A 23251-nucleotide genomic window follows, 5' to 3' on the forward strand; every position below is an offset into this window, starting at 1 on the left:
TTGATGAGCAGTGTGTAGGTCCGTGGCCAGGATCTGAATCCATGAACCCCAAGGCCACCAAAGCAAGAGTATGTGAACCTAACCACTACACCACCAGGCTGGCTCTGATAAGTAACATTCTTGATGAATCTTTTAGATTTTAAATCTCAGATACAGTGTATATAGAAAACCCTATAATTTCTAAAGTTTTCACTTTTTAAAATTCAACATGGGGCCGGCCCTGTGGTCAAGTGGTTAAGTTTGCGTGCTCCACTTTGGTGGCCCAGGGTTTCTCTGGTTCGGATCCTGGGCGCAGACATGGCGACGCTGGTCGGGCCATGCTGGAGCGGCATCCCACATGCCACAAGTAGGAGGACCCACAGCTAAAAATACAGAACTATGTACCGGGGGGCTTTGGGGAGAAAAAGGAAAAATAAAATCTTTAAAAAAAAATTCAACAAAAAACAAGAAGCTTAAAATAGGATTTCTAAGAGCTAAGAGCACCCTCTCAGTGGGTGGTAAGTCCCATCGTGAATCCCTGGTGGCTGCTGGTATAGATAAGGCAGAATCAGGATGAAATCCTTTATTCAGAACATGCATTTCCAGTGTACTATTACTTTAACTCACTCATCACACTTTCCCATTAAGAGGGTCACCTCAGCAACCAATATATAAAAGGATACAACATTTAATGATGTAAGGTCTATGTTACTGATCACCACTCCTGGAAGACAAGAGTATCTTACCTGCAGCAAAGGCATCAGCTGCAAACCCAGTGCTTGCTCATAGAGCAAGTTCAGTTCTGCACAACTGGAGAAGGAGAGTTTGGAGGTGTAGAGGTAATAGTGGACGTGCCTAAATGTGGAGCCATCTCTGTCGATGAATAGCCTCTGGCTTTCTGAAGAGGTCAAGGCTGAAGCCTCTTTCCACAGCAGGGAGTCCGGGAACTGAGCCAGTTTGCTTCTGGGAACTGAGAAATGCCAGCCCCCAACGTTAAAATGAAACAAATCCTCTGCTGATTCATGAGACATGCCAGGGTCCTCCTAAAAGGAGAGTGAAAAGAGAGCTATGCAAGAAAAAGAAATAAAAAGCATCCATACTGGAAAGGAAGAAGTAAACCTATCTTTATTTACAGATGACATGATCTTGCATATAGAAAATCCTAAGGAATTCACTAAGAAATTATTAGACATGAGTTCAACCAGGTAGAATGGTACAGATCGATATAAAAAAATCAATTTTATTTTATTTTTTAAATTTTTATTGAGGTAACATTGGTTTATAACATTATATAAATTTCAGATGTACATCATTATATTTCAGTTTCTATGTAGACTACATCGTGTTCACCACCCAAAGACTAATTACCGTCCATCACCACATACATGTGCCCTATCACCTGTTCCACCCTCCCCCCTCTGCCCTCCCTCTCTGGTGACCACCAATCGAATCTCTGTATCTATGTGTTTGTTTGTCGTTGCTTTTATCTTCCATTTATGAGTGAAATCATATGGTATTTGACTTCTCTGTCTGACTTATTTTGCTTTTGGCATAATACCCTCAAAGTCCATCTACATTGTTGCAAATGGCAAGATTTCCTCTTTTTTGTGGCCGAGTAGTATTCCATTGTGTATATACACCATACCTTCTTTATCCATTCATCCATTAATGGGTGCTTAGGTTGTTTCCACATCTTGGCTATTGTGAATAATGCTGCAATGAACATAGGGATGCATGTATCTTGATGCATTCATGTTTTCACATTCTTTGGATAAATACCCAGCAGTGGAATACCTGAATCATATGGTAGTTCTATTTTTAATTTTTTTGAAGAATCTCCATACTGTTTTCCATAGTGGCTGTACTAGTTTGCACTCTCACCAGCAGTGTATGAGGGTTCCCTTCTCTCCACATCCTCTCCAACACTTGGTATTTCCTGTCTTGTTCATTATAGCCATTCTGACAGGTGTAAGGTGATATCTCATTGTAGTTTTGATTTGCATTTCCCTAATAATTAGTGATGTTGAACATCTTTTCATGTGCCTGTTGGCCATCTGTAAATCTTCTTTGAAGAGATGTCTGTTCAGATCTTTTGCCCATTTTTTAATTAGCTTGTTTGTTTAAAAAAATCAATTTTATTTTTATACACTAGCAATGAACAATCCAAAAATGAAATTAAGAAAACAATTCCCCTCACAATAGTATCAAAAAGAACAAAATATTCAGGGATAACTTTAAGAAAAGAAGTGTAATACTTGTACTCTGAAAACTTCAAAACATTGTTGAAGGAAATTTTAAAAGACCTAAATAAATGGAAAAACACTCCATGTTCATGGATCAGAAGACTTAATATTGTTAAGATAGCAATACTCCCCAAACTGATCTACAGATTGAACATAATCCCTATGAAAATTCCAGCTGCTTTTTCTTTTTTAAAAAATTGACAAGCTGATGTTAAAATCCATATGGACCCAGAATAGTCAAAACAATCTTGAAAAAGGAGAATAAAATTTGAGGATTCACACTTCTCACTTTCAAAACTTAGTACAAAGCTACAGTAATCAAGATGGTGTGCTACTGGCATAAGGATAGACATATAGATAAGTGGAAAGAATTGTGAGTCCAGAAATAAACTCTTACATGTATGGTTAATTGAATTTTGACACAAGAACCATGACAGTTCAATGGGTAAAGAATAGCCTTTTCAAAAATTGGTGCTGGGAAACTGGACATCCACATGCTAAAAAAACATGAAGTTGGACCCCTACCTCACACCATACATAAAAATTAACACCAAATGGATCATAGACCTAAAAATAAGAATTAAAAATATAAAACCCTTAGAAAAAAACTGAAAATCTTCATGACCTTAGATTAGGCAATGCCTTCTTAGATAAGATACACAAAGTACAAATGAAATAAACAAATAAATAAACCTTTATCAAAATTAAAAACTTTCGTGCTTCAACGGACACCATCAAGAAAGTAAAAAGACACCTCATATAATGGAACAAAATATTTGCAAATCATATATCTGATAAAGAACTCGTGTTTAGATTACATAAAGAACTCTTACAACTCAATAATAAAAAGACAAACAACCAAATTTAAAAGTGAGTAAAGAATCTAAATAGACATTTTTCCAAAGAAGATACACAAATGGCCAATAGCACATGAAAAGATACTTAACATCATGAGCCATCAGGAAAATGCATATCAAAACTCACAATGAGATACGATTTCACATTCATTAGGATGGCCTGAATCAAATAGTAGATGATAACAAATGTTGACAAGGATTGGAGAACTTGGAACTCTCATACACTGCTGGTGGGAGTGTAAAATGGTGTAGCTGCTCCAGGAAACAGTTCAGTGGTTCCTCAAAATGTTAAACACAAAGTTACTACTATATGGCCCAGCAATTCTACTTCTAGGTATAAACTCAAGAGAAATGAGGGGCTGGCCCCGTGGCCGAGTGCTTATTTTCTTGTGCTCTGCTTCCGGGTTTCATCTGTTTGGATCCTGGGCGTGGACATGGCACTCCTCGTCAGGCCATGTTGAGGCAGCGTTCCACATGCCACAACTAGAAGAACCCACAACTAAAAATACACAACTATGTACTAGGAGGCTTTGAGGAGAAAAAGGAAAAATGAAATCTTAAACAAAAAAAAAAAAAAGAGAAATGAGGAGCTGGCCCCATGGCCGAGTGGTTAAGTTTGCACACTCAGCTTTGGTGGCCTGGGGTTCACCGGTTTGGATCCTGGGTGCAGACCTATGCACCTATGATCAAGCCATGCTGTGGCGACACCCCACACAGAAAAACTAGAATGACTTACGACTAGGTACTGGGGCTTTGGGGAGACCAAAAAAAAAGAAAGAAAAAAAAAGGAAGATTGGCAACAGATGTTAGCTCAGGGCCAATCTTCCTCACCAAAAAAAAGCATACCAAAAAAAGAGAGAAATGAAACCTATGTCCACACAAAAACTTGCAGACAAATGTTCGCAGAAGCATTATTCATGATAGCCAAACAGTAGAAACAACCAAAATGTCCATCAACTGATGAATGAATAAACTAAATGTAGCATATTGTATATTCATACAATGGAATATTATTTGTCAATAAAAAGGAAAGAAGTACTGATGCATGCTACAACATAGATGAAACCTTGAAACATTATGCTAAGTGAAAGAAGCCAGACACAAAAGACCACATATTAAATGATTCCATCTATATGTAATGTGCAGAATAGGCAAATTTATAGAGATAGAGAGTATATTAGTGGTTGCCTAGGACTTAGAAAGTTGTAGGGGGAATGAGGAGTGACTAATAATAGGTATGGAATTTCTTTTTGGGATTGTGAAAATGCCCCAAAATTGATTGTGGTGATGGTTCCACAACTCTGTGAACATACGAAAAACTGTTGTATTGTACACTTTAAAATGGTAAATTGTATGGTATGTGAATGACATCTTAAAGCTGTTTAAAAAAGAGTTATGATGAGGTGGCCCCACTCCATTGAGCACATGCAGGGCTCTCTTGGGATCATAGCTGCAGGGACGTTACACTATCGAGGCCATGGCAGGACAGCTGAATGTTGTGGGTTCCTTTTTATATATATGTAGTCATGCGCCACATAAGGACGTTTCAGTCAACAATGGACCACATATATGACAGTGGTCCCATAAGATTTGTACCATATAGCCTAGGTGAGTTGTAGGCTATACCATCTAGGTTTGTGTAAGTATACTCTACAATGTTCGCACAATGATGAAATATCCTAACAAGGCATTTCTCAGAATGTATCCCCATCGTTAAGCAGCACATGACTATACAAAGACAGCAACGATCATTAACCTTCCTCAGCCCGTTGTTAAAAGTTCAAGGTTATCTATTCATAACTGAATTGTCAATTTTCCTTCAACATGACCTAGCTTTTCAACACTATAGAAAGGTAGAAAGCCATCAAACGTACAAACCATCTGTATCAGATTTTAAAATAAACACTCAAGGAGCACTACTCTTGTAAAATTTAGAGAGTGGTAAACAGTATACAATTTTACCTAAAGAAGAACCATAAAATAATATTGAATTCTAGGTAAAAATTATGCATGCTGAAGTGATTGGGGTGCAATGTACCAATACTTGTAACTTATTTTGAAATGCATCAAAAAACAAGATGGATTAAAAGAATGATGGATAGATGGACATGTTATGAAACAAATACAGCAAAATGTTCATTGTAGAATCTAGGTAGTAGGTACATAGCGCTCACTGTACAATTCTTTCAATCTTTCTGAATGTCTCAAAATTTGCATTAAAACGTTGGTGGAGGGAAAGAGTGTTAAAGTAAGAGGTGATTGCTCAAGAGAGGAAAAGCCCACTTCAACAAAAACCTGCAACTTCTATTTTGACAGCTGAGGAAGGAAAATAAATGCAGACAACAAAGAAGGGAGTGGGGTTCTTTTCTCTTATAATAAGCCTGCTCTAAATATTCAGATATAAGGAAGAGCAATCATATATGCCATGCTTGAGGCTAGAAGAAAGGGGACATGAAGAGAAAGATTACAAATTGTAAAATGGTGTCACGACTCACAGAGGCAGAGTTGGAAAAGCCAATCTAATGAGCTCCTCTAGGCTTTTGAGTCCTGGCCCTTCACGTGGCTAAGGCTGAACATGACAAGCTGAGAGTAACTAAGGGCCCAACCTAGACCAGAAAGCATAAGTGTGCAAGGACTCTTGATTTTGCTTTCTGTTCTCCTTACAGGTGACTCGCTAGTTGAGAGCTCAGTGAAAGTACTCCAAGTGTGCAGATTTTGGATGCCAAAGAAAACCTGCTCCTTAAAGGTGAGCCACTCTCCTGGTCTTGGTTCTTCTTTTCTTATTAAGGGGAGGGTATGACAAGAGGGTCTTGGCTCAAAGGTTTGTCTCCCTCCTACACGTACATGTCCCACCCATAGGTGGGCTCTCAAGACGTGCCTGCTGGAGGGAGGGTAGGGGTTAAGGATGTGGTTGTTCTTTCCAGAGTTTTCTTCCCAAAGCCTGCTCAGGAGCTAGTTGGCGTAGAACCATCCCAGCCTGAGGAGAGCCCTCAGTCACAGGCAAGCTTGGGGGCCTGTAGTGCTTGAAGGACAAAACGCGTGCCAGGCTGACTGCAGGAAATGGGCTAACCCTAGTACAGTCATCCCCACTCCATCCCAAAGAGCATCTTTTCCACACTGATTCCACTTCCCCCAAAGGAGCTCCGTCCAAACCAATTTCTACAGCTAGAACCACCTCATGCGCTAAAGACAGGACCTCAATGCCTCAGAGCCAAGTTCCCAACGTTTCAGATCTGGGGCTCCCCCTCCCGCCTCAGAGAGCGGCCCCCACCCCCAATCCTTCAGATCCGGATCGCCGCCCCGTTCACCTGGGGCCCACCGCCTTGCCTCACAGTCCACGTTCCCAAGCGCTGAGCTATGAAGACTTACCCCCGTCAAAAGACAGACCCCCACCCCTCAGACCTGGAGTCCCTCAAAGCCTCAGAGCGGGAACACTTCATCCCTCAAAACATCCCTCAACGGCGCATTCTCCCAACTCCTCAGAGCTAGCAAGCCCCCAAACCCCCCAAAGCTGGGGCCATATTCCCTCCTCCCCCCCATGTCCCAGAGCCAAGTCCCTAACCCTATAGCCCTAATCCTCGGCCGCACCGCTCCCTCATTCGCCACTTCAGTGCTTTTGGCGCCCCGTCGAAGCGGGCTCCGTACCATGGTCGGGACTCCTCCGGCGGGCAGGCAGGCGCGTGCCCGCGGCAATAACGGCTGCCGGGAGCGCGGGGGCGCGCGGGGCGGGGCCGGGGGCGGGGCTGGCGCGCGCCGGGCGGTCTCGCGGGCTGCGACAGGTGAGCGGCGCCGCGCGGCGGGCGGGGATGGCGGAGCAGTGGGATCTGGACGAGGAGGGCGTCCGCCGCCTGGGGGCGCTGACCCTGGAGCAGCCCGGTAGGGCCAGACCGGGAGTGCCTGGGCGGAGAGCCGGGGTGCTGAGGTCGAAGGGAGAAAACTGAGGTGGAGGCAGGGAAACCTGAGGGTAGACACGGGGAAACGGCGCCTAGGGAGCGGTCCCTGAGGACGAGGAGGAGGAGTAATTTGGGAGGCTGAGGGGTAATTGAGGCAGATGGGTTACACTGAGGTAAAGGTGAAGGAACCGAAGGAGGCGGGGAGTCTCGGGCGGAGGGCGAGGAATCGAGGGAGAGGAGAGGGGTCAGAAGAGGAGGAGAAACAAGATTAACGGGACACTGCGGCCGGGAGCACAGAACTGGATAGTGTGAACTCGTGGAGGGAAACTGAGCCCCAAAACGGGCATGGGTGCGAGAAAGGAAGCGCTGAGAAGGGCATTTGAGGTCGGGGTGCTATTGAGGAGGCACAAAGGGCATTAATTTTTGGCAGTCTCTGAAACTTCCGACCCAGGAGGGCTTTTCGTGGTTGGGATATAATGGAAAAGGATGTTCCAGTTCCAGTCTCTCCCTCAAGAACTTGGCCATTTCTTTGATCCATCTGGATGCGTAGCTTGCTTTTAAGAGAGACTCAGAAAAGGATCTGATGTTAAAGGAATAGCAGCTGAGATCTCAAGGCACTTAGGTCAGTGCCTCAGCCCTGACTTGGTCCCAGAGGTGAAACTGGCTGAGTGACTTTGCCCTGCCTTTGACCTGGGGTCTGACTCATACAGCTTGCTTTCTGAGTTTCTAAGGAGTAGAAATGTTAGAAAAGTTATTAGCATTCCCAATTCAACTTTTATCCTCCCTAAAGTCACTATATCATTAATGCCAGGCCCCCTGTTAAATGCTTTCCCTGCATTATTTAATCCCCATAACAAGCCTATGAGGCAGATGCTGTTATTGTTGCCATTTTACAGATAAGTAAAATTAGATGTAGACTTCTGCACAGCCCTAAAGCTCACAGCCCAAAATGATGCATCCAGGGTCTAGTAACCGACGACTCTGATTCCAGAGCCTGTGATCTAACCATAACATACAGTTGCCTTTCTTGCTTCCTCTAGTACTTTTTGTTTGTTGGATATGAAATAACTTGGTATTATTTAAGAATTATTTATTTATCAAAATTAGTGCATGCTAGTCACAAACATTACATAAGTGAATAAAGAGGATGCTAATCTTTCCTTCCTCTCAAAATCCCCCCGTCCCCAAGGTAACCAAAGATAATGGTTTGGTGTGTGTATGAATAGATTGATGTAGATATTTCAGGTTTTGGTTTTTTATCCAAACTACTTCAAACTCTGTAAGTTAGTGTAGGGGAGGAAGACATTTCCTGCACCCACTCTAGGCCCTTCTGGCTGGACTATGAAATAAATTCAGGAGAAAATTAAACAAAGCTTTATAACATCCATATGTGGGGGAAACTTAGGCAAACTGAGCAACTTGCCGAAATGGCAGAGGCTACCATCTGAAATACCCTCCTCAGCTAAAGGCAGAAGAGGATGTTGGGGGTGGGGGAGTCAGTTATGGGAGATGACCAGAAGAGGACAGTAAACAAGAGTAATGTTATCATGCAGATTTAAGTCCTTGCCCTCCACATTGATAACAGTTTTTAGAGATAAGGTCATCCACCCTTCTTCCTGGTACAGAGAGGGAGACACCTTTACAGATGGAAATTTCCTTTACAAATGTAAATTTCTCTTTACAAAGCGTAACTTCTACTTTTCAGAGTTTCTCTCATGTCTGCAGTTTTTAAAAGTAACCAGCCCAAAATAATCCTCATGCCAAAGAGGCATATCTTGGGGTGGCCAATTCCAATCCCCCACAGTCCCACCTTTGAAACTTTTAAGTTTCACAGTCCTTTGAAACTTTGAGAAGTTTTATAGTCCAGAAGCTGAGTGGTAGATTGTTTCATCTCACTGAACACATTTCTTAGTCCTGATAAGACATCAGTCCAGTTAAATGCATTTTAGAATGTGGTGATGCAGGTAGGCTCCCAAAGTTAGGCCTATATTGTAGAAGCAAGCAATCAGGTACTTAATAAGTATTTCTATGGAAATAAAAAGAAAAAACAAGGTTAATGGTTGGAGCAAATTATAAATCAGTTCTTGAGCCCAGGGAGCAGCAAGTCAAGATCTCTAGATGTCAGAGTTGAAGCATCTTTTGCAGTTTGAAATGTCTCTGATGATATCATCAGACATTCAAGTATCTTTGAGTGGCTTACAGTTTACACAGCAACAGACATTAATCTCTCTTAAGTTTATATCAAGTTGTTCAGCTTCAGTATGCAAGGCTTCAGGAAAAAGGTCAGGTTAAGTTCTCAATGGTTCCGAATGAAAATGATGGAGAAAACTGAAGACATTAGGGGCCACCCTGGTGGCTCAGTGGTTAAGTTCGCATGTTCTGCTTTGGCAGCCTGGGGTTCATCGGTTCAGATCCTGAGTGTGGACATGGCATGACTTGGCAAGCCATGCTGTGGCAGGCATCCCACGTATAAAGTAGAAGAAGATGGGCATGGATGTTAGCTCAGGGCCAGTCTTCCTTAGCAAAAAGAGGAGGATTGGTGGCAGATGTTAGCTCAGGGCTAACCTTCCTCAAAAAAAAACCCAGAAAAACTGAAAACATTAGTTTGGAGATTTGTAGCCAGATACTTCAGGAGACTAGAAGAATTCAGGATCCAGTCCAATTCACAGGTAGAAAACAAAAACCTCAAAGACAATTAACAGAACTAGGATCTAATATCCACAAATGTGTATTATAGTTTTTTGCTGAAACATAATTTTTCTCTCTAAAATCACCCTCATTTTTACCAAAGATAGCCAAATTGAGACTAATTGATTTGCAAAATAAGTTTAGTTTCAATAAACTTGGCCCAATTATTTACATAAGTACAGCAAGAATAGCCATTGATCATATAGGCTCTTTTTTTTTTAAAGATTTTATTTTTTTCCTTTTTCTCCCAAAGCTCCCCAGTACATAGTTGTGTATTTTTTTAGTTGTGGGTCCTTCTAGTTGTGGCATGTGGGATGCCACCTCAGCATGGCTTGTTGAGTGGTGTCATGTCTGTGCCCAGGATTCAAACTGGCAAAACCCTGTGCCACCGAAGCAAAGCGCACGAATTAACCACTCAGCCATGGGGCCGGCCCACATATAGGCTCTTTTAAATCTGCTTTGCTGACACTTTCTTTTTTTTTTTTCTGAGGAAGACTGGCCCTGAGCTAACATCCATGCCCATCTTCCTCTACTTTATATGTGGTACACCTATCACAGCATGGCCTGCCAAGTGGTGCCATGTCTGCACCCAGGATCCAAACCGGCGAACCCCAGGCCGCTGAAGCAGAACGTGCGCGCTTTAACTGCTGCACCACCAGGCTGGCCCCGGGAACTTTCATAACGAATCTCAGATTGAACTTTAAAGTCCTCTCAAGGCCAGGAAGTCCAAGCCAAGGATTTGCCAACAGGCTTCACCTGCAATACCTTAGATCTGGGTGAATTCCTCTCTTCTTTTGAGTTTCCCCAAGATATTGAGGTTCCTCACACCTGCCAGATAAGTGACCTTCCTTACTTATCCATAAGGTTGCTAGGAAACAAGGTACCAGGCCAATGTTTCCAAGTGGTTTTATTCTATAAAGTCCAATGCTTGTTTCTCAAAAGCTGTCTGGTCATATCTGAGTCTGTGCCTGTTTCTTTCAAATATGACAGTCCAGCCAAAGCTTGGTAAGATAACCAATGTTTCCAATTATATCCTGTTGTAAGGAGAGCAGATTCTTATTGAACTTATGAAAATAACTATATTGCCATGAAAATAACAATACTTACTAAGAGTTTCCAAAGTTTGGAGGGATAAGGTAGGGAGAAAAAGATAAATGTTGCAATTTTGTTTACAAAAATATAATTTACCAAATTGCTATAAGTCATAGTTAGATTGAGAAAAAGTTTTCCTTAAATCTGAAAAAAAAACCAAAATGTTTTTTTAAATCAGCAATATTTTAAACAAAAAATCAAAATTATAACCATCCTCATCAGTTTGTTCAGTCCTGTGTAATCGATTTTTTTATTAATTTTCTGTTAGCAGTTTTATAGGGTCATCAGTTTCTCTGTTAGAATTCTGTAATTTTTTAACCAGTTCAGTTTTCTGATCTGAAAGTTTATCAGAAACCTGTATTCTAGAGTGTCAGAGTCCTTTCCATGAATTTCTCTGAAGACAAAACATATTTTCCAAAGCAAAAAGCACCAGAGTAAAACACCAACTATCCACAAGTGACAAAAGACTCAAAAGGGCAATTGACAAAGAAACTTGGCTACTTTTGTGACATCAAGATAATAACTAGAATTATGGCTGACAACCAGGACAGATCAGAATTTTAGGAATGTTATATAATTTTAAAACATTTATATCAATAGCATTCACATTCACGTGCATAATACCACTTAAGAAAGTTTATCATCACTTATTTGACAATGCTTCCTATGTAATTTAATAGACCAAATAATAATTAGTTTAGTATTTTCCTCCTTATAGGAAGAGAGAACAAATTGCCTTGAGAAGTCTCAAGGGCCCCTGAAAATCCTCAGAGAAATTTTCTTCCTTCTACCAGGTCAAAAGAAAGTCTTCATTAAGGATTTCAATATTCTTTTGAGGGAAAAGCTTGTCAAAAATATCAAAAGGTTTTAAAACACTTGTTCAAATAGGAAACAATGCTCACTGTGAAACAATACTCAGTTATATATTCAAAATGACAACAGAAACAGTCCAAAAACCTTAACATAGAAACATCAGTCCTTCTGAACAAGGGGAATTATTTTAACAAAACAGATTTTCTGTCTTTTAGGTAGACCTACTCAAAGAAACACCTTTTATAACCTCTTTATCAAGAGCAGACCAAAAGGTTAAGAAAATTATCCTTTTCAGAGAGAAAACAAAATTTTAATTTTTGTGCCAGCTCATTTTTTTTGTTACATTAAAACTCATTTACTTAATTGAATTTACTTTAATCTTAGCCAACGTGACCAGGCAGAATTTCTCCTTCACAACCTTCTACAATTTTCTTTTTACATTCAGAATTTGTCCCATTCCCTTCTAATTTAGCACAAATTTATCTTTTTTTGAGGAAGACCAGCCCTGAGCTAACATCTGTGCCCATCTTCCTCCACATTATATGTGGGATTCCTTCCACAGCTTGGCTCGACAAGCAATGCATAGGTCCAAAGCCAGGATCTGAACCAGCGAACCCCAGGCCACTGAAGCAGAATGTGTGAACTTAGCTGCTGTGCCACCAGTCCAGCCCCTAACTTTCTTAACCTAACAAATAAAAATACTTCCATTTTTTATACCTTCTTTACCGAACACATACATTTTACTTTCCTTGAATACAAAAATGTTTGCCTCATTAATTTCCAGTAGCTTTAGTTACATGTATTAGAATTTTTAACCCTTACAGACCCTAGTGAAAGCTAAAAAGTTAAGCAATTACAAGCCATCTTTTATATTAGCATTCTGAGCACTTTTCGTAATTTCTAGAAACACACCACTTCACAGTAATAAAACACAAGGCATGTTTGCTAATAGACCCAAACACTTTTAGCCTCCCTGCAATAAGAAGCCAAAAGTAGATAAACTTAGATATGTTCTTCAATAATGTTTCAGTGTTTCATCCTATCTAAAAATGACCCAGATACTCAACAGATTTTTATCATTTGGCTTAATTTAGCAAAACTAAAGTTTTAGGTTATCAAAAAGAATTTGGAAGCTGGTCCCCCCCCCCCCCAAGGATACAGACCATAAAACATAATTATTGTACCCACAAACTCTTACCCATTTTCATTTTCTAAATCATTTGTTTCCAACAATTATGTTCAGATTACCCAGGAAAACTTCAAGATACATTAGACAAAATTAGCTATCATTTAAAGCTATTATTTTGCTGATGAATTTCTAACAGAAAACATGAGCTTATTGGACTAGTAAACCCAGGCTGCCTATCTGTATCATATTCAAATACTGACAACTCTCAAGACATGCCTATTTTCAATCAAACCAACAATCTTAAACTTTCATTTACCAAAGATTAATCCATATCATGTTAATTTGAAAGACATTGAGTTAATTTCTATTACAATTAGAATTTATTTAAGTGCTTACTTTAAGCCAATTAAACAGAGCTCTTAATTTTGGCCATACTATCTAGAGGTAAAATATCACATATATATAACATACATATAGACACACATAAACACACAGGTGAACACAGAGACATTAAATTTTTGTTATGAATCAGGTGCAATACAAAACTCACTAGCTTCTGAGAAACAATTGCATTTCAAGAATGGCTCTCAGGTCCTAGAGAAGATGGGAGCAGAAAATTTACATCATAAAGACAGAGAAACAAGCTAAGTTTTCTTTAAGATGAAGTTTCTGCGGCATACTTGCCCTATCAGTTTCTAATGTCTCAATCTTTTGTCTCAATATCTAGAAGCATTTTGGGAGGGACAGGGGAGACTTTGAGATTGGCAAAAGGCAGTTGAACTTTGAGCTGCCTTCTAGAGCCATGTCTCCAGCCTTGCAGAGATTTGAAAGACAAAGACAGAGGCTTCCAGTTCCCCAAAGAACTGGATTAGAGCCTGAATGACAAAAAAAGAGGCTGCCTCACCCCTCCAGCTACTCCCTTCCAATTGCTTCTTTATATTAGGGAAATTTTTAACTTAAGAGGTGATTCAAAGATCTGTACATTCTAAAACTTGCAGGACAATGTATAACACCTTTAAAAGTCTTACAACCAGGCAGGGGAAACACTCCCCAGTGAGATAATGTCTATCCGCACAATACAATCTATAATACAATCAAGCAAAAAGAGATACAATCACTTTACATAAAGCCCCTAAATATATCAATTTTCTGCAAACTTCATCTGAATTCCATCAGCTCTTATACCTCTAATCATAGCTTTCATTAGGACTTTATCAATAGATCTTGGTCTTATAATATTGGATAGGGGAAGTATTCCCAGTGAGACATTTTAAAACATACTCAGGCAAAGTTGATATCTGCTCTAACATTCCAACCTTTATAATCTTATCAAGACTTACACTTTTATTTTTTGTCAATTCAATTGTAGCCTGAGTTAGAGTCTTGAGGCTTGTCATTATTTTTTTGTGTTTCCTTTTTAATTTGGCCTTTTCATGGGTACCAATAACAATTATGATGAGAGCTCTCACAAACTTTTTCCCCCAATTTAGAAGTTTTCCCAACTTAAATGATCCATTGTCTGGCCACATTGATGAGTAGGATCTTAACAGCAACTCATACCAGTAAGCTTAACCATGGATGGAAGAGGTGAAGAGGTGTTCCCAAAAGAGATCCATAAAGTTCACTCTCAAAAATAGTCTAAGAAAGCAGAGGACTTCATTGTACAGCAAGCAATGAAGGTTGAGAAAACAAAGGCCCCTTATGAAAGCAAAAGCACTTGGGACCCCTTATGGTAAACTCCCCAGAGAGATGACACAGCTGGACAAAGAGAATGTGTCCCAGAACCCCAGTCTACCTGAGTGGCCACCAAGATGCATGCCAGTACATGCATCCTCTGGATGGTGGAGACCAGAATGGTCACAAAGCCAAGCTCTCAAGACATAGAACGAGACAAAAGTCCCAGACAACAGGCTTATAGAGATGCCTGTGTCTTATAAAAGGAGACAGAGACAAGGAAAAGTACTATCTCTGGGAGGAAAAGAATCTACAACCAATGAGTACTCAACCAAATCCTAGACTTGCTGAATCCAAGAAGCTAGCCTCACCCAAATTTTCTCTTGCTAATCTAAATTTAGAAAAGCAAAAAAACTCACCACTCTCGCTTCCATTGGACCCTGCTGGCAGAGATCTAGAAGACTAATGTGGTAAGAACCCGTACCTCCTGCTGGCTCTTCTCAGGGATCCAGGATCTCTCAGCTGCAGTAGTCCAGGAGCAAGAAGTGTCCAGCCAGTGAAATTTTATCCCATCCTAGTCGCCAAACTGCGGGGGAGGAAGACATTTCCTCCATCCAAGGTCCTTCTGGCTGGACTATAAATTAAATTCATGAGAGAGAATAACAGGAGAAAATTAAACAAAGCTTTATAACATGTGTACATGGGAGAGACTCAGGCAAACTGAGCAACTCTCCAAAATGACAGAGGCTGTCATCTTAAATATCCTCCTCAGCTAAAGGCAAAGGAGGATGTTGGGGGTGGGGGGAGTCAGTTATGGGACATGACCAGAAAAGCACAGTAAACAAGAGTTAAGGTTATTATATAGATTTAAGTCCTTGCCTTCTGCATTGATAAGAGTTTTTAGAGATAAGATCATCACCACTTCTTCCTAGTACAGAGAAGGAGATGCACCTTTTCAGATGGAGATTTCCTTTACAAATGTAAATGTCTCTTAACAAAGGGTAACTTCTACTTTTCAGAGTTTCTCTCATGTCTACAGTTTTTAAAAGTAACCAGCCCAAAATAATCTTCATGCCAAAGAGACATATCTTGGGGTGGCTAATTCCAATGCCCCACATTAACATTAAAGAAAAGCTTTATTGGCTTACACAGTTTGTACCTTTCTTGCCTTTTTAAAAAAGGTATTGATTCAATTTTATTTTTAGGGGCACATACCCCCTCCATTCTCCAGCTAGAACAATATATGGCAGATTTTTTTTTTTGCTTGTTTTTATTACAGGCATTTAAATAACAAAATTAAGTGGGCTCATTCTGACAACTCAAGCAATACAAAATGTCTAAAGTAAAAAAATATTCTTCCCTCTCCCTCCTTCCATACCTCTTCCATTGCTTATACAAACACATACACGTAGGTATCTTTAAAAAACAGAAAGGGCCAGCCAGTGGCACAGTGGTTAAGTGTGCACGTTCCGCTTCGGTGGCTTGGGGTTTGCCAGTTTGGATCCTGGTTGCAGACATGGCACTGCTTGGCAAAAGCCATGCTGGGGTAGGCATCCCACCTATAAAGTAGAGGAAGATGGGCATGAATGTTAGCTCAAGGCCAGTCTTCCTCAGCAAAAAGAGGAGGATTGGCAGCAGTTAGCTCAGGGCTAATCTTCCTCAAAAAAAGAAAAAAAAAAAGAAGAGCATATATATTATTCAGCAATTTGCTTTTACTGCTTACCGATAAAATACGGATATTTTTCAGTTAAATGAATGTGCTAGTATATGCATTATAAAATTTTTCTGTTAAAAATCACAGTGGTCATCTTTGGCGAGAGAAGATTTTACTTTTATTCTGTACTTTTCTGTACTGTTGGGATTTTCTGGCTATTGTATTAAGTGTTACTTTCTTTTTTTTTTTTTTTAAAGATTTTATTTTTTCCTTTTTCTCCCCAAAGCCCCCCGGTACATAGTTGTGTATTCTTCGTTGTGGGTTCTTCTAGTTGTGGCATGTGGGACGCTGCCTCAGCGTGGTCTGATGAGCAGTGCCATGTCCGCGCCCAGGATTCGAACCAACGAAACACTGGGCCGCCTGCAGCGGAGTGCGCGAACTTAACCACTCGGCCACGGGGCCAGCCCCAGTGTTACTTTCTTTTTAATGTCCAAAAAGATAATCTTGGTGGTGCAGTTATAGACCTTTTTTGTTTGTTTTCTTTGTTATATTTCTCTGTACTAAAAAAAATCCAATAAATGTTTATATTATCCTTTGTCATACAGAAAATTTTCACCTTAAGGTAGTCAAGTTTATTTTTCCTTGTGATTTGTGCTTTTTGTGTCTTATTTATGAAGTTTTTCTCTACGCTGATATAATAGGCTCCTGTATTTTTTTCTGAAAATTCTGCAGCTTTGCATTTCACATTGTCTATTTTTTATATATGATGTGTGATATGGTATAATTGTATTTTTTTGATACTAATAGCCAGTCTTTTTGGAACCTATTTCTAGTAGGATCTGTGCTGTGTACCAAGTTCCTTTATAAACGTGGGTCTGTTTCTAAACTCTCTGTTCCATTGTCTGTCTATTCCTGCACCAGTATCACACTTTTGTAATTACCATGGCTTAACAGTAAGTCTGATAACTGATAAAGTCAGTGTCCTTTCTCCCTTTACCTCATCTTCTTCCTTCAAAATGGTCTGGGCTATTCTTGGCCCTTATTCTCTCCTAAGAATTTTAGATTCAGCTTGTCAATTTCCATGAAAGCATTTTAAGCAGGGATGTGACCTAATCAAATACTCATTTTTAAAATATGACTCTTACCCATTAGAAGTCTGTTACCGTAGTCCAGGTAAGAGATAATGAATGGCTTGTACAAGGAGGATGACAGTGGAGATAAAAAGAAGTGGATGGAATCAAGAGGTATTTTGTGGGCGGGCAGGACGGGACTTACAACAGAGTCTTAAGCCTTCTGTTCTCCATCCACATTCTCTAGTTATGTGAGTTCATCCAGTCCCATGGCTTTAAATAGCACCTATATGCTAGTGTCTCCACAATTTACATCTCTAACTCTGACCTGGCCTTGGGGTTTTTCAATGTTTAGCGATTGAATAAAGGAGGAGGAATGTGGTGTCAAGAATTTAAGAAAGGATAGTGTATCAAGGCAGTAATGGTCAGCTGTGCCAAATGGTATTGATAGGCTGATCAAATTAAATGCAAAGCAGTGTCTGTTGGATTTGGCAACATGGAACTCATTGGTAACTTTGACTAGGGGAGTTTGGGGAGAGTGGGGAGGGAAGAAGCCATATTGGAGTAGGATGAAAAGAGAATGATAAGTGAGGGAGGAGAGATAGTGAAAGTAAGAAATTTGCTGAGAAATTTGGCTATAAAGGAGAATACAGAAGTGGAATGTTAGTTGAAAGATAGGATGTGAAATCAAGAACAAGTTTCTTTAAAGACATGATATAATAGAACATATTTGTAGGCTGATAATAATTATTTGGTAGAGAGGGAAAATATGTAACTGTATACTTTTTTTTGGCTTTTAAAAATAATTCAGGGGCTGGCCCAGTGGCACAGCAGTTAAGTGCACATGTTCCGCTTATCGGCAGCCCAGGGTTCGCCGGTTCGGATTCCGGGTCTGGACATGGCACTGCTTGGCAAAAGCCATGCTGTGGTAGGCGTCCCACTTATAAAGTAGAGGAAGATGGGCACGGATGTTAGCTCAGGGACAGTCTTCGTCAGCAAAAAGAGGGGCATTGGCAGTAGTTAGCTCAGGGCTAATCGTCCTCACCTCAAAAAAAAAAAATCATAATTCAATGAATTTACTTATTGTATGGGTAATATAATAATTGTACAGTGAGAAGTCTTGACCTCCCCTCCCTGGCCCAGTTATCCTCCTAAAGGCAATCATTATTACCAATATCTTGGATAACTTTCCAGAAATAGTCTCTGCATATATAAACATATATTACTTATTTTATAATTTTTTATTATGGTAATTCATAAATAAGTAAAAGAGTAGATTGTACTACCCAATCCCCTGCATTCTTTATTTTGAAGCAAACCCCAGGTATATGGTTTAACCTATAAATGTTTTAGTGTGTATCTTCAAAAGATAAGAACTCTTTAAAAAAATTATATATAAAATCTAAAAATATTTGACGATAATTTCTATTATCATCAGATATCCAACCAGTTTTCTCATTTTCCCAACTGTCTTATAAAACTTTTCTTTTTTCTTTTTGGAATCAAAATGTTGTCCCTTGATGCCAGGGTGGTTCCTTCCTGTCCTGGGTCCATCATGTCCTTTGGAACTGGGCTTTATTTTAATTTGCAAAGTAATCCACGTTGGGGGAATATAACCAAATACCACTGACAATCATAGAGGTACACACTGACAGGGGGAGGTTTTTTTTTTTTTTAAGGAAGATCAGCCCTGAGCTAATATCTGCCAATCCTCCTCTTTTTGCTGAGGAAGACTAGCCCTGAGCTAACATCCATGCCCATCTTCCTCTACCTTATACGTGGTATGCCTACCCCAGCATGGCTTTTTGCCAAGCAGTGCCATGTCCGCACTAGGGATCTGAACCGGTGAACCCCGGGCCCCTGAGAAGCAGAACGTGCGAACTTAATTGCTGCGCCACCAGGCGGCCCAGGGGAAATATTTTTATAAGGTTATATATATTTGCTATTAAGTCAAATTGTTGTACACACATTGTACATGTGCTTTTGTGTGACCTTTTGTGATCACATTGTTTATAACACTTATAGAACAGATATTGTAACGATAATAAGAAACCAATCAATAATATTTGAAGTGGCCATATCTGAACAATAAGGAGGTGGTCAGGAAATAAGTCTTAGGCATAGTCCTGGTCTGGAAAAAGATTTTGTTTGGAGTTGTAAGATCAATCAATCATCTCAAGTCATTGAGCAATCATATCTCTAGCCTGAATGCTGATTTTACAACACTGAGTAAAGAAAACAGTGATGAGTTTAAATATTATGATCAATACAAGGATTCCAAGGAGTAACAGATTTAGAAACTGTAATCTGAACTGCAGAAATGTGTCAATACCCATAAGAAGCCAACTAAATAAATCATTCAAACTAGGTGTAGGATTGCTAGTGAAGTTTACTTGCTTTTTCATGTGACTTAGCAAAGATGACACGCTGGAAGATTCAAGGTGGATAAAAACACAACATTTAGGAGCTAGCCTGGTGGCGTACTGGTTAATTTCGTGTGCTTCACTTCAGTGGCCAGGGTTTGCAGGTTTGGATCCCAGTCACGGACCTATGCACCGCTCATCAAGCCATGCTGTGGGGGCATCCCATATACAAAATAAAGGAAGATGGGTGCAGATATTAGCTCAGGGCTAATCTTCCTCAGCAAAAAGAGGAAGGCTGGCAACAGATGTTAGCTCAGGGTCAGTCTTCCTCAAACACACACAAAAAAATCAGAAAGTTTTTTTTTTAAAGCAGATTTTTAAAGTAATTTTAGGTTTACAGAAAAATTGAGGGGCCAGCTTGGTGGTGCAGTGGTTAAGTTTGCATGTTCTGCTTCGGCGGCCCGGGGTTTGCCAGTTTGGATCCCGGGTGTGGACCTATGCACTGGTTGTCAAGCCATGCTGTGGTAGGCATCTCACAAATAAAGTAGAGGAAGATGGGCATGGATGTTAGCTCAGGGCCAGTCTTCCTCAGCAAAAAGAGGAACATTGGCAGCAGATGTTAGCTCAGGGATAATCTTCCTCAAAAAAAAAAAAAAAAAATAGAAAAATTGAGCAGAAAGTACCGAGAGTTCCCATAATACTCTTCCCCCCTCGAACCTCCCTAGTTTCCCCTATTATTAATATCTTGCATTATGTGGTGTATTTGTTATGATTGATGAACCAATATTAATATATTATTATTAACTAAAGTCTATAGTTTACATGAGTTCACTCTTTGTATTGTACAGTTCTGCATGTTTTGACAAATATATAGTGTCATGTGTCCACCATTATAGTATCAAGCAGAATAGTTTCACTGCCCTAAAAATCCCCTGTGCGCCACCTGTTCATCCCTCCCTCCCCACTGAACCTCTGGTCTTTTTACTGTTGCCTTTTTCAGAATGTCATATAGTTGGAGTCATACAGTGTGTTACCTTTTCAGACTGGCTTCTTTCACTTAGCAACATGAATTTAAGGTTCCTCCATGTCTTTCCAAGGCTTGATCAATAGCTCTTTTTGTTTTGTTTTGTTTTGAGGAAGATTAGCCCTGAGCTAACTGGCTGCCAATCCTACTACCACTGGGCTGGCCCCATCTCATTTCTTTCTTTCTTTTTTCTTTTTTGAGAAAGATTAGCCCTGAGCTAACTGCTGCCAATCCTCCTCTTTTTGCTGAGGAAGACTGGCCTTGAGCTGACATCCGTGCCCATCTTCCTCTGCTTTATATGTGGGACCCCTACCACAGCATGGCGTTCCAAGTCTGCACCTGGGATCCAAACTGGCAAACCCCGGGCCACCGAAGCAGAACATGCAAACTTAACCACTGCACCAGTGGGCCGGCCCCTCATTTCTTTTTATTGTTGAATAATATTCCACTGTGTGGATATACCATAGTTTATCAATTTACCTTTTTTTTTTTTTGAGGAAGATTAGCCCTGAGCTAACATCTGCCACCAATCCTCCACTTTTTGCTGAGGAAGACTGGCCCTGAGCTAACATCCATGCCCATCTTCCTCTAGTTTATATGTGGGACACCTGCCACAGCATGGCTCAACAAGCGGTACATAGGTCCACATCCAGGATCCAAACAAATGAACCCCTGGCTGCCAAAATGGAACATGCGAACTTAACCGCTGCGCCACTGGGCCGGCCCCTCAATTTACTTATTGAAGTACATCTTAGGTGCTTCTAAGTTTTGGCAATTATGAAGAAAGCTGCTATAAACATTCACATGCAGGTTTCTGTGTGGACATAAACTTTCACTTGAGTAATTACCAAGGGGTATGATTGCTAGATCATATGGTAAGCTGTATTTAGCTTTGTAAGAAACTGCCGAATTATTTCGCTTTGTAGAAACTACTAGGGGCCCGGCCCCATGGCCGAGTGGCTAAGTTTGCACACTCCGCTTCAGCGGCCCAGGATTTCACTGGTTCGGATCCTGGGCACACGTTGCACCACTCATCAAGCCATGCTGGAGCGGCGTGCCACATAACAGAGCCAGAAGGACCTACAACTAGGATATACAGCTATGTACTGGGGGGCTTTGGGGAGAAGAAGAAAAAAAGAAGATTGGGAACAGATGTTGGCTCAGGTGCCAATCTTAAAAAAAAAGAAAAGAAACTGCCAAAGGCTATACCTTTGCATTCTACCAGCAATGAATGAGAGTTCCTGTTGCCCCAACTATGATCTGAATATTTGTGCCCTGCCCACCCTCCATTCATATGTTGAAATCCTAATGCCTAAAATGAAGGTTTTAAAAGGTGGGGACTTTGGGAGGTGAGTAGGTCATGAGGGTGGAGCTCTCATAAAAGAGATTAATGATTTTATAAAAGAGGCCAGAGAGAAAGCTCTTTTGCCCACTTCCACCATGTGAGGACGTGTTCAGAAGTAGGCAATCTGCAACCTAGAAGAAGGCTTTCTCCAGAACCTGACAATGCTGGCACCCTGATCTTGGACTTCCAGCCTCCAGAACTGTGAGAAATAAATGTTTATTGTTTATAAGCCACCCAGTCTGTGGTATTTTGTTATCTCTGCCTCAACAGACTAAGACACCCCATGTCCTCACCAATATTTGCCATTGCCAGTGTTTTGAATTTTGGTCCTTCTGATAAATGTGTAGTGGTATCTCATTGTTGCTTTAATTTGCAATTTCCTAATGGCTTATGATGTTGAGCATATTTTCATATGTTTATTTGCCATCTGTATATCTTCTTCAGTGAGGTCTCTGTTCAAATCTTGTGCCTACTTTTTAATTGGCTTGTTTGTTTTCTTATTGTTGGATTTTAAGAGTTTTTTGTATATTTTGGATACCAGTCCTTTTTCAGATATGTGTTTTGTATGTATTTCTCTCACTCTGTGTCTTTTTCTTTTTTCTTTTGCATGTGGATGTCCAGTTCTAGCACCGTTTGTTGAAAGACTCTCCTTTTTCCGCTGAACTGCCTTTGTTCTTTTGTCAAAGATCAGTTGACTATATTTGTTTAGGTCAGTTGCTGGGCTTGCTATTCTATCCATTGATCTATTTGTCTTTTTTTTTCTCTTCCAACACCACACTGACTTGATTATTATAGCTCTACAGTGAGATTTGAAGTCAGGTAGTATCAGTCCTTTGATTTTGTCTTCCTTCTTCAATGTTGTGTTGACTATTCTGGGTCTTTTGCCTTTTCATATAAACTTTAGAATCACTTTGTTGATATCTACAAAATAACTTGCTGGGACTTCATTCCTTTTTATGAGTAATATTTCATTGTATGGATATATACCACATTTTGTTTATTCATCTCCCATTGATGGACATTTGGCTTGTTTCCACCTTTTGGATATTGTGAATAATGCTGCTGTGAACCTTTGTGTATAAGTGTTTATTTGAACACTTGTTTTCAGTTCTTTTGGGTCTATATCTAGGAGTGGAATTGCTGTGTCATATGGTAATACCATATTTAACTTACTGAGGAACTACCAAACTGTTTTCCATAGTGGCTGCACCATTTTACATTCTCTCCAGTAATATACGAGGATTCCAGTTTCTCTACATCCTCACCAATGCTAACAATTTTCCTTTTTTTTTTTAATTTTAGCTCTCCTAGTGGGTGTGAAGTGGTCTCTCCTTGTGGTATTTTAAAAAATGATTATTTATTTATTTATTTATTTTTATTTTTATTTTTTTTTGAGGAAGATTAGCCCTGAGCTAACATCTACTGCC

At 40.1% G+C, this 23251-nt stretch overlaps 2 protein-coding genes across 8 annotated transcripts in view; one reads left to right on the forward strand and one right to left on the reverse strand.

The window, feature by feature from the left end:
* The window catches only part of KCTD19 (potassium channel tetramerization domain containing 19), a 33772-nt gene extending 26940 nt beyond the window's left edge, over window positions 1-6832 (reverse strand). The window contains exons 1-2 of one of the 3 annotated variants that reach the window (XM_008509319.2): window positions 6725-6832; window positions 726-1022 (exon numbers count right to left, since the gene is read on the reverse strand). In XM_008509319.2, coding sequence (XP_008507541.1) covers window positions 726-1022; window positions 6725-6727 — 300 coding nt within the window. In that variant the 5' untranslated portion in view covers window positions 6728-6832. Of the gene's footprint in view, window positions 1-725; window positions 1023-6641 lie in introns of all 3 variants that reach the window. The other 2 variants (XM_070612112.1, XM_008509326.2) reach the window with 2 other exon arrangements.
* Window positions 6833-6844: 12 nt separating this feature from the next.
* LRRC36 (leucine rich repeat containing 36) overlaps window positions 6845-23251 on the forward strand; it is a 66805-nt gene continuing 50398 nt past the window's right edge. For 2 of the 5 annotated variants that reach the window (XM_070612127.1, XM_070612128.1), the window contains exon 1: window positions 6863-6955. In XM_070612127.1, the coding sequence (XP_070468228.1) occupies window positions 6886-6955 (70 nt within the window). In that variant the 5' untranslated portion in view covers window positions 6863-6885. Of the gene's footprint in view, window positions 6956-23251 lie in introns of all 5 variants that reach the window. The other 3 variants (XM_070612124.1, XM_070612126.1, XM_070612125.1) reach the window with 3 other exon arrangements.

This window comes from Equus przewalskii, chromosome 3 (genome assembly GCF_037783145.1).
Source record: "Equus przewalskii isolate Varuska chromosome 3, EquPr2, whole genome shotgun sequence".
Lineage (NCBI taxonomy): Eukaryota > Metazoa > Chordata > Mammalia > Perissodactyla > Equidae > Equus > Equus przewalskii.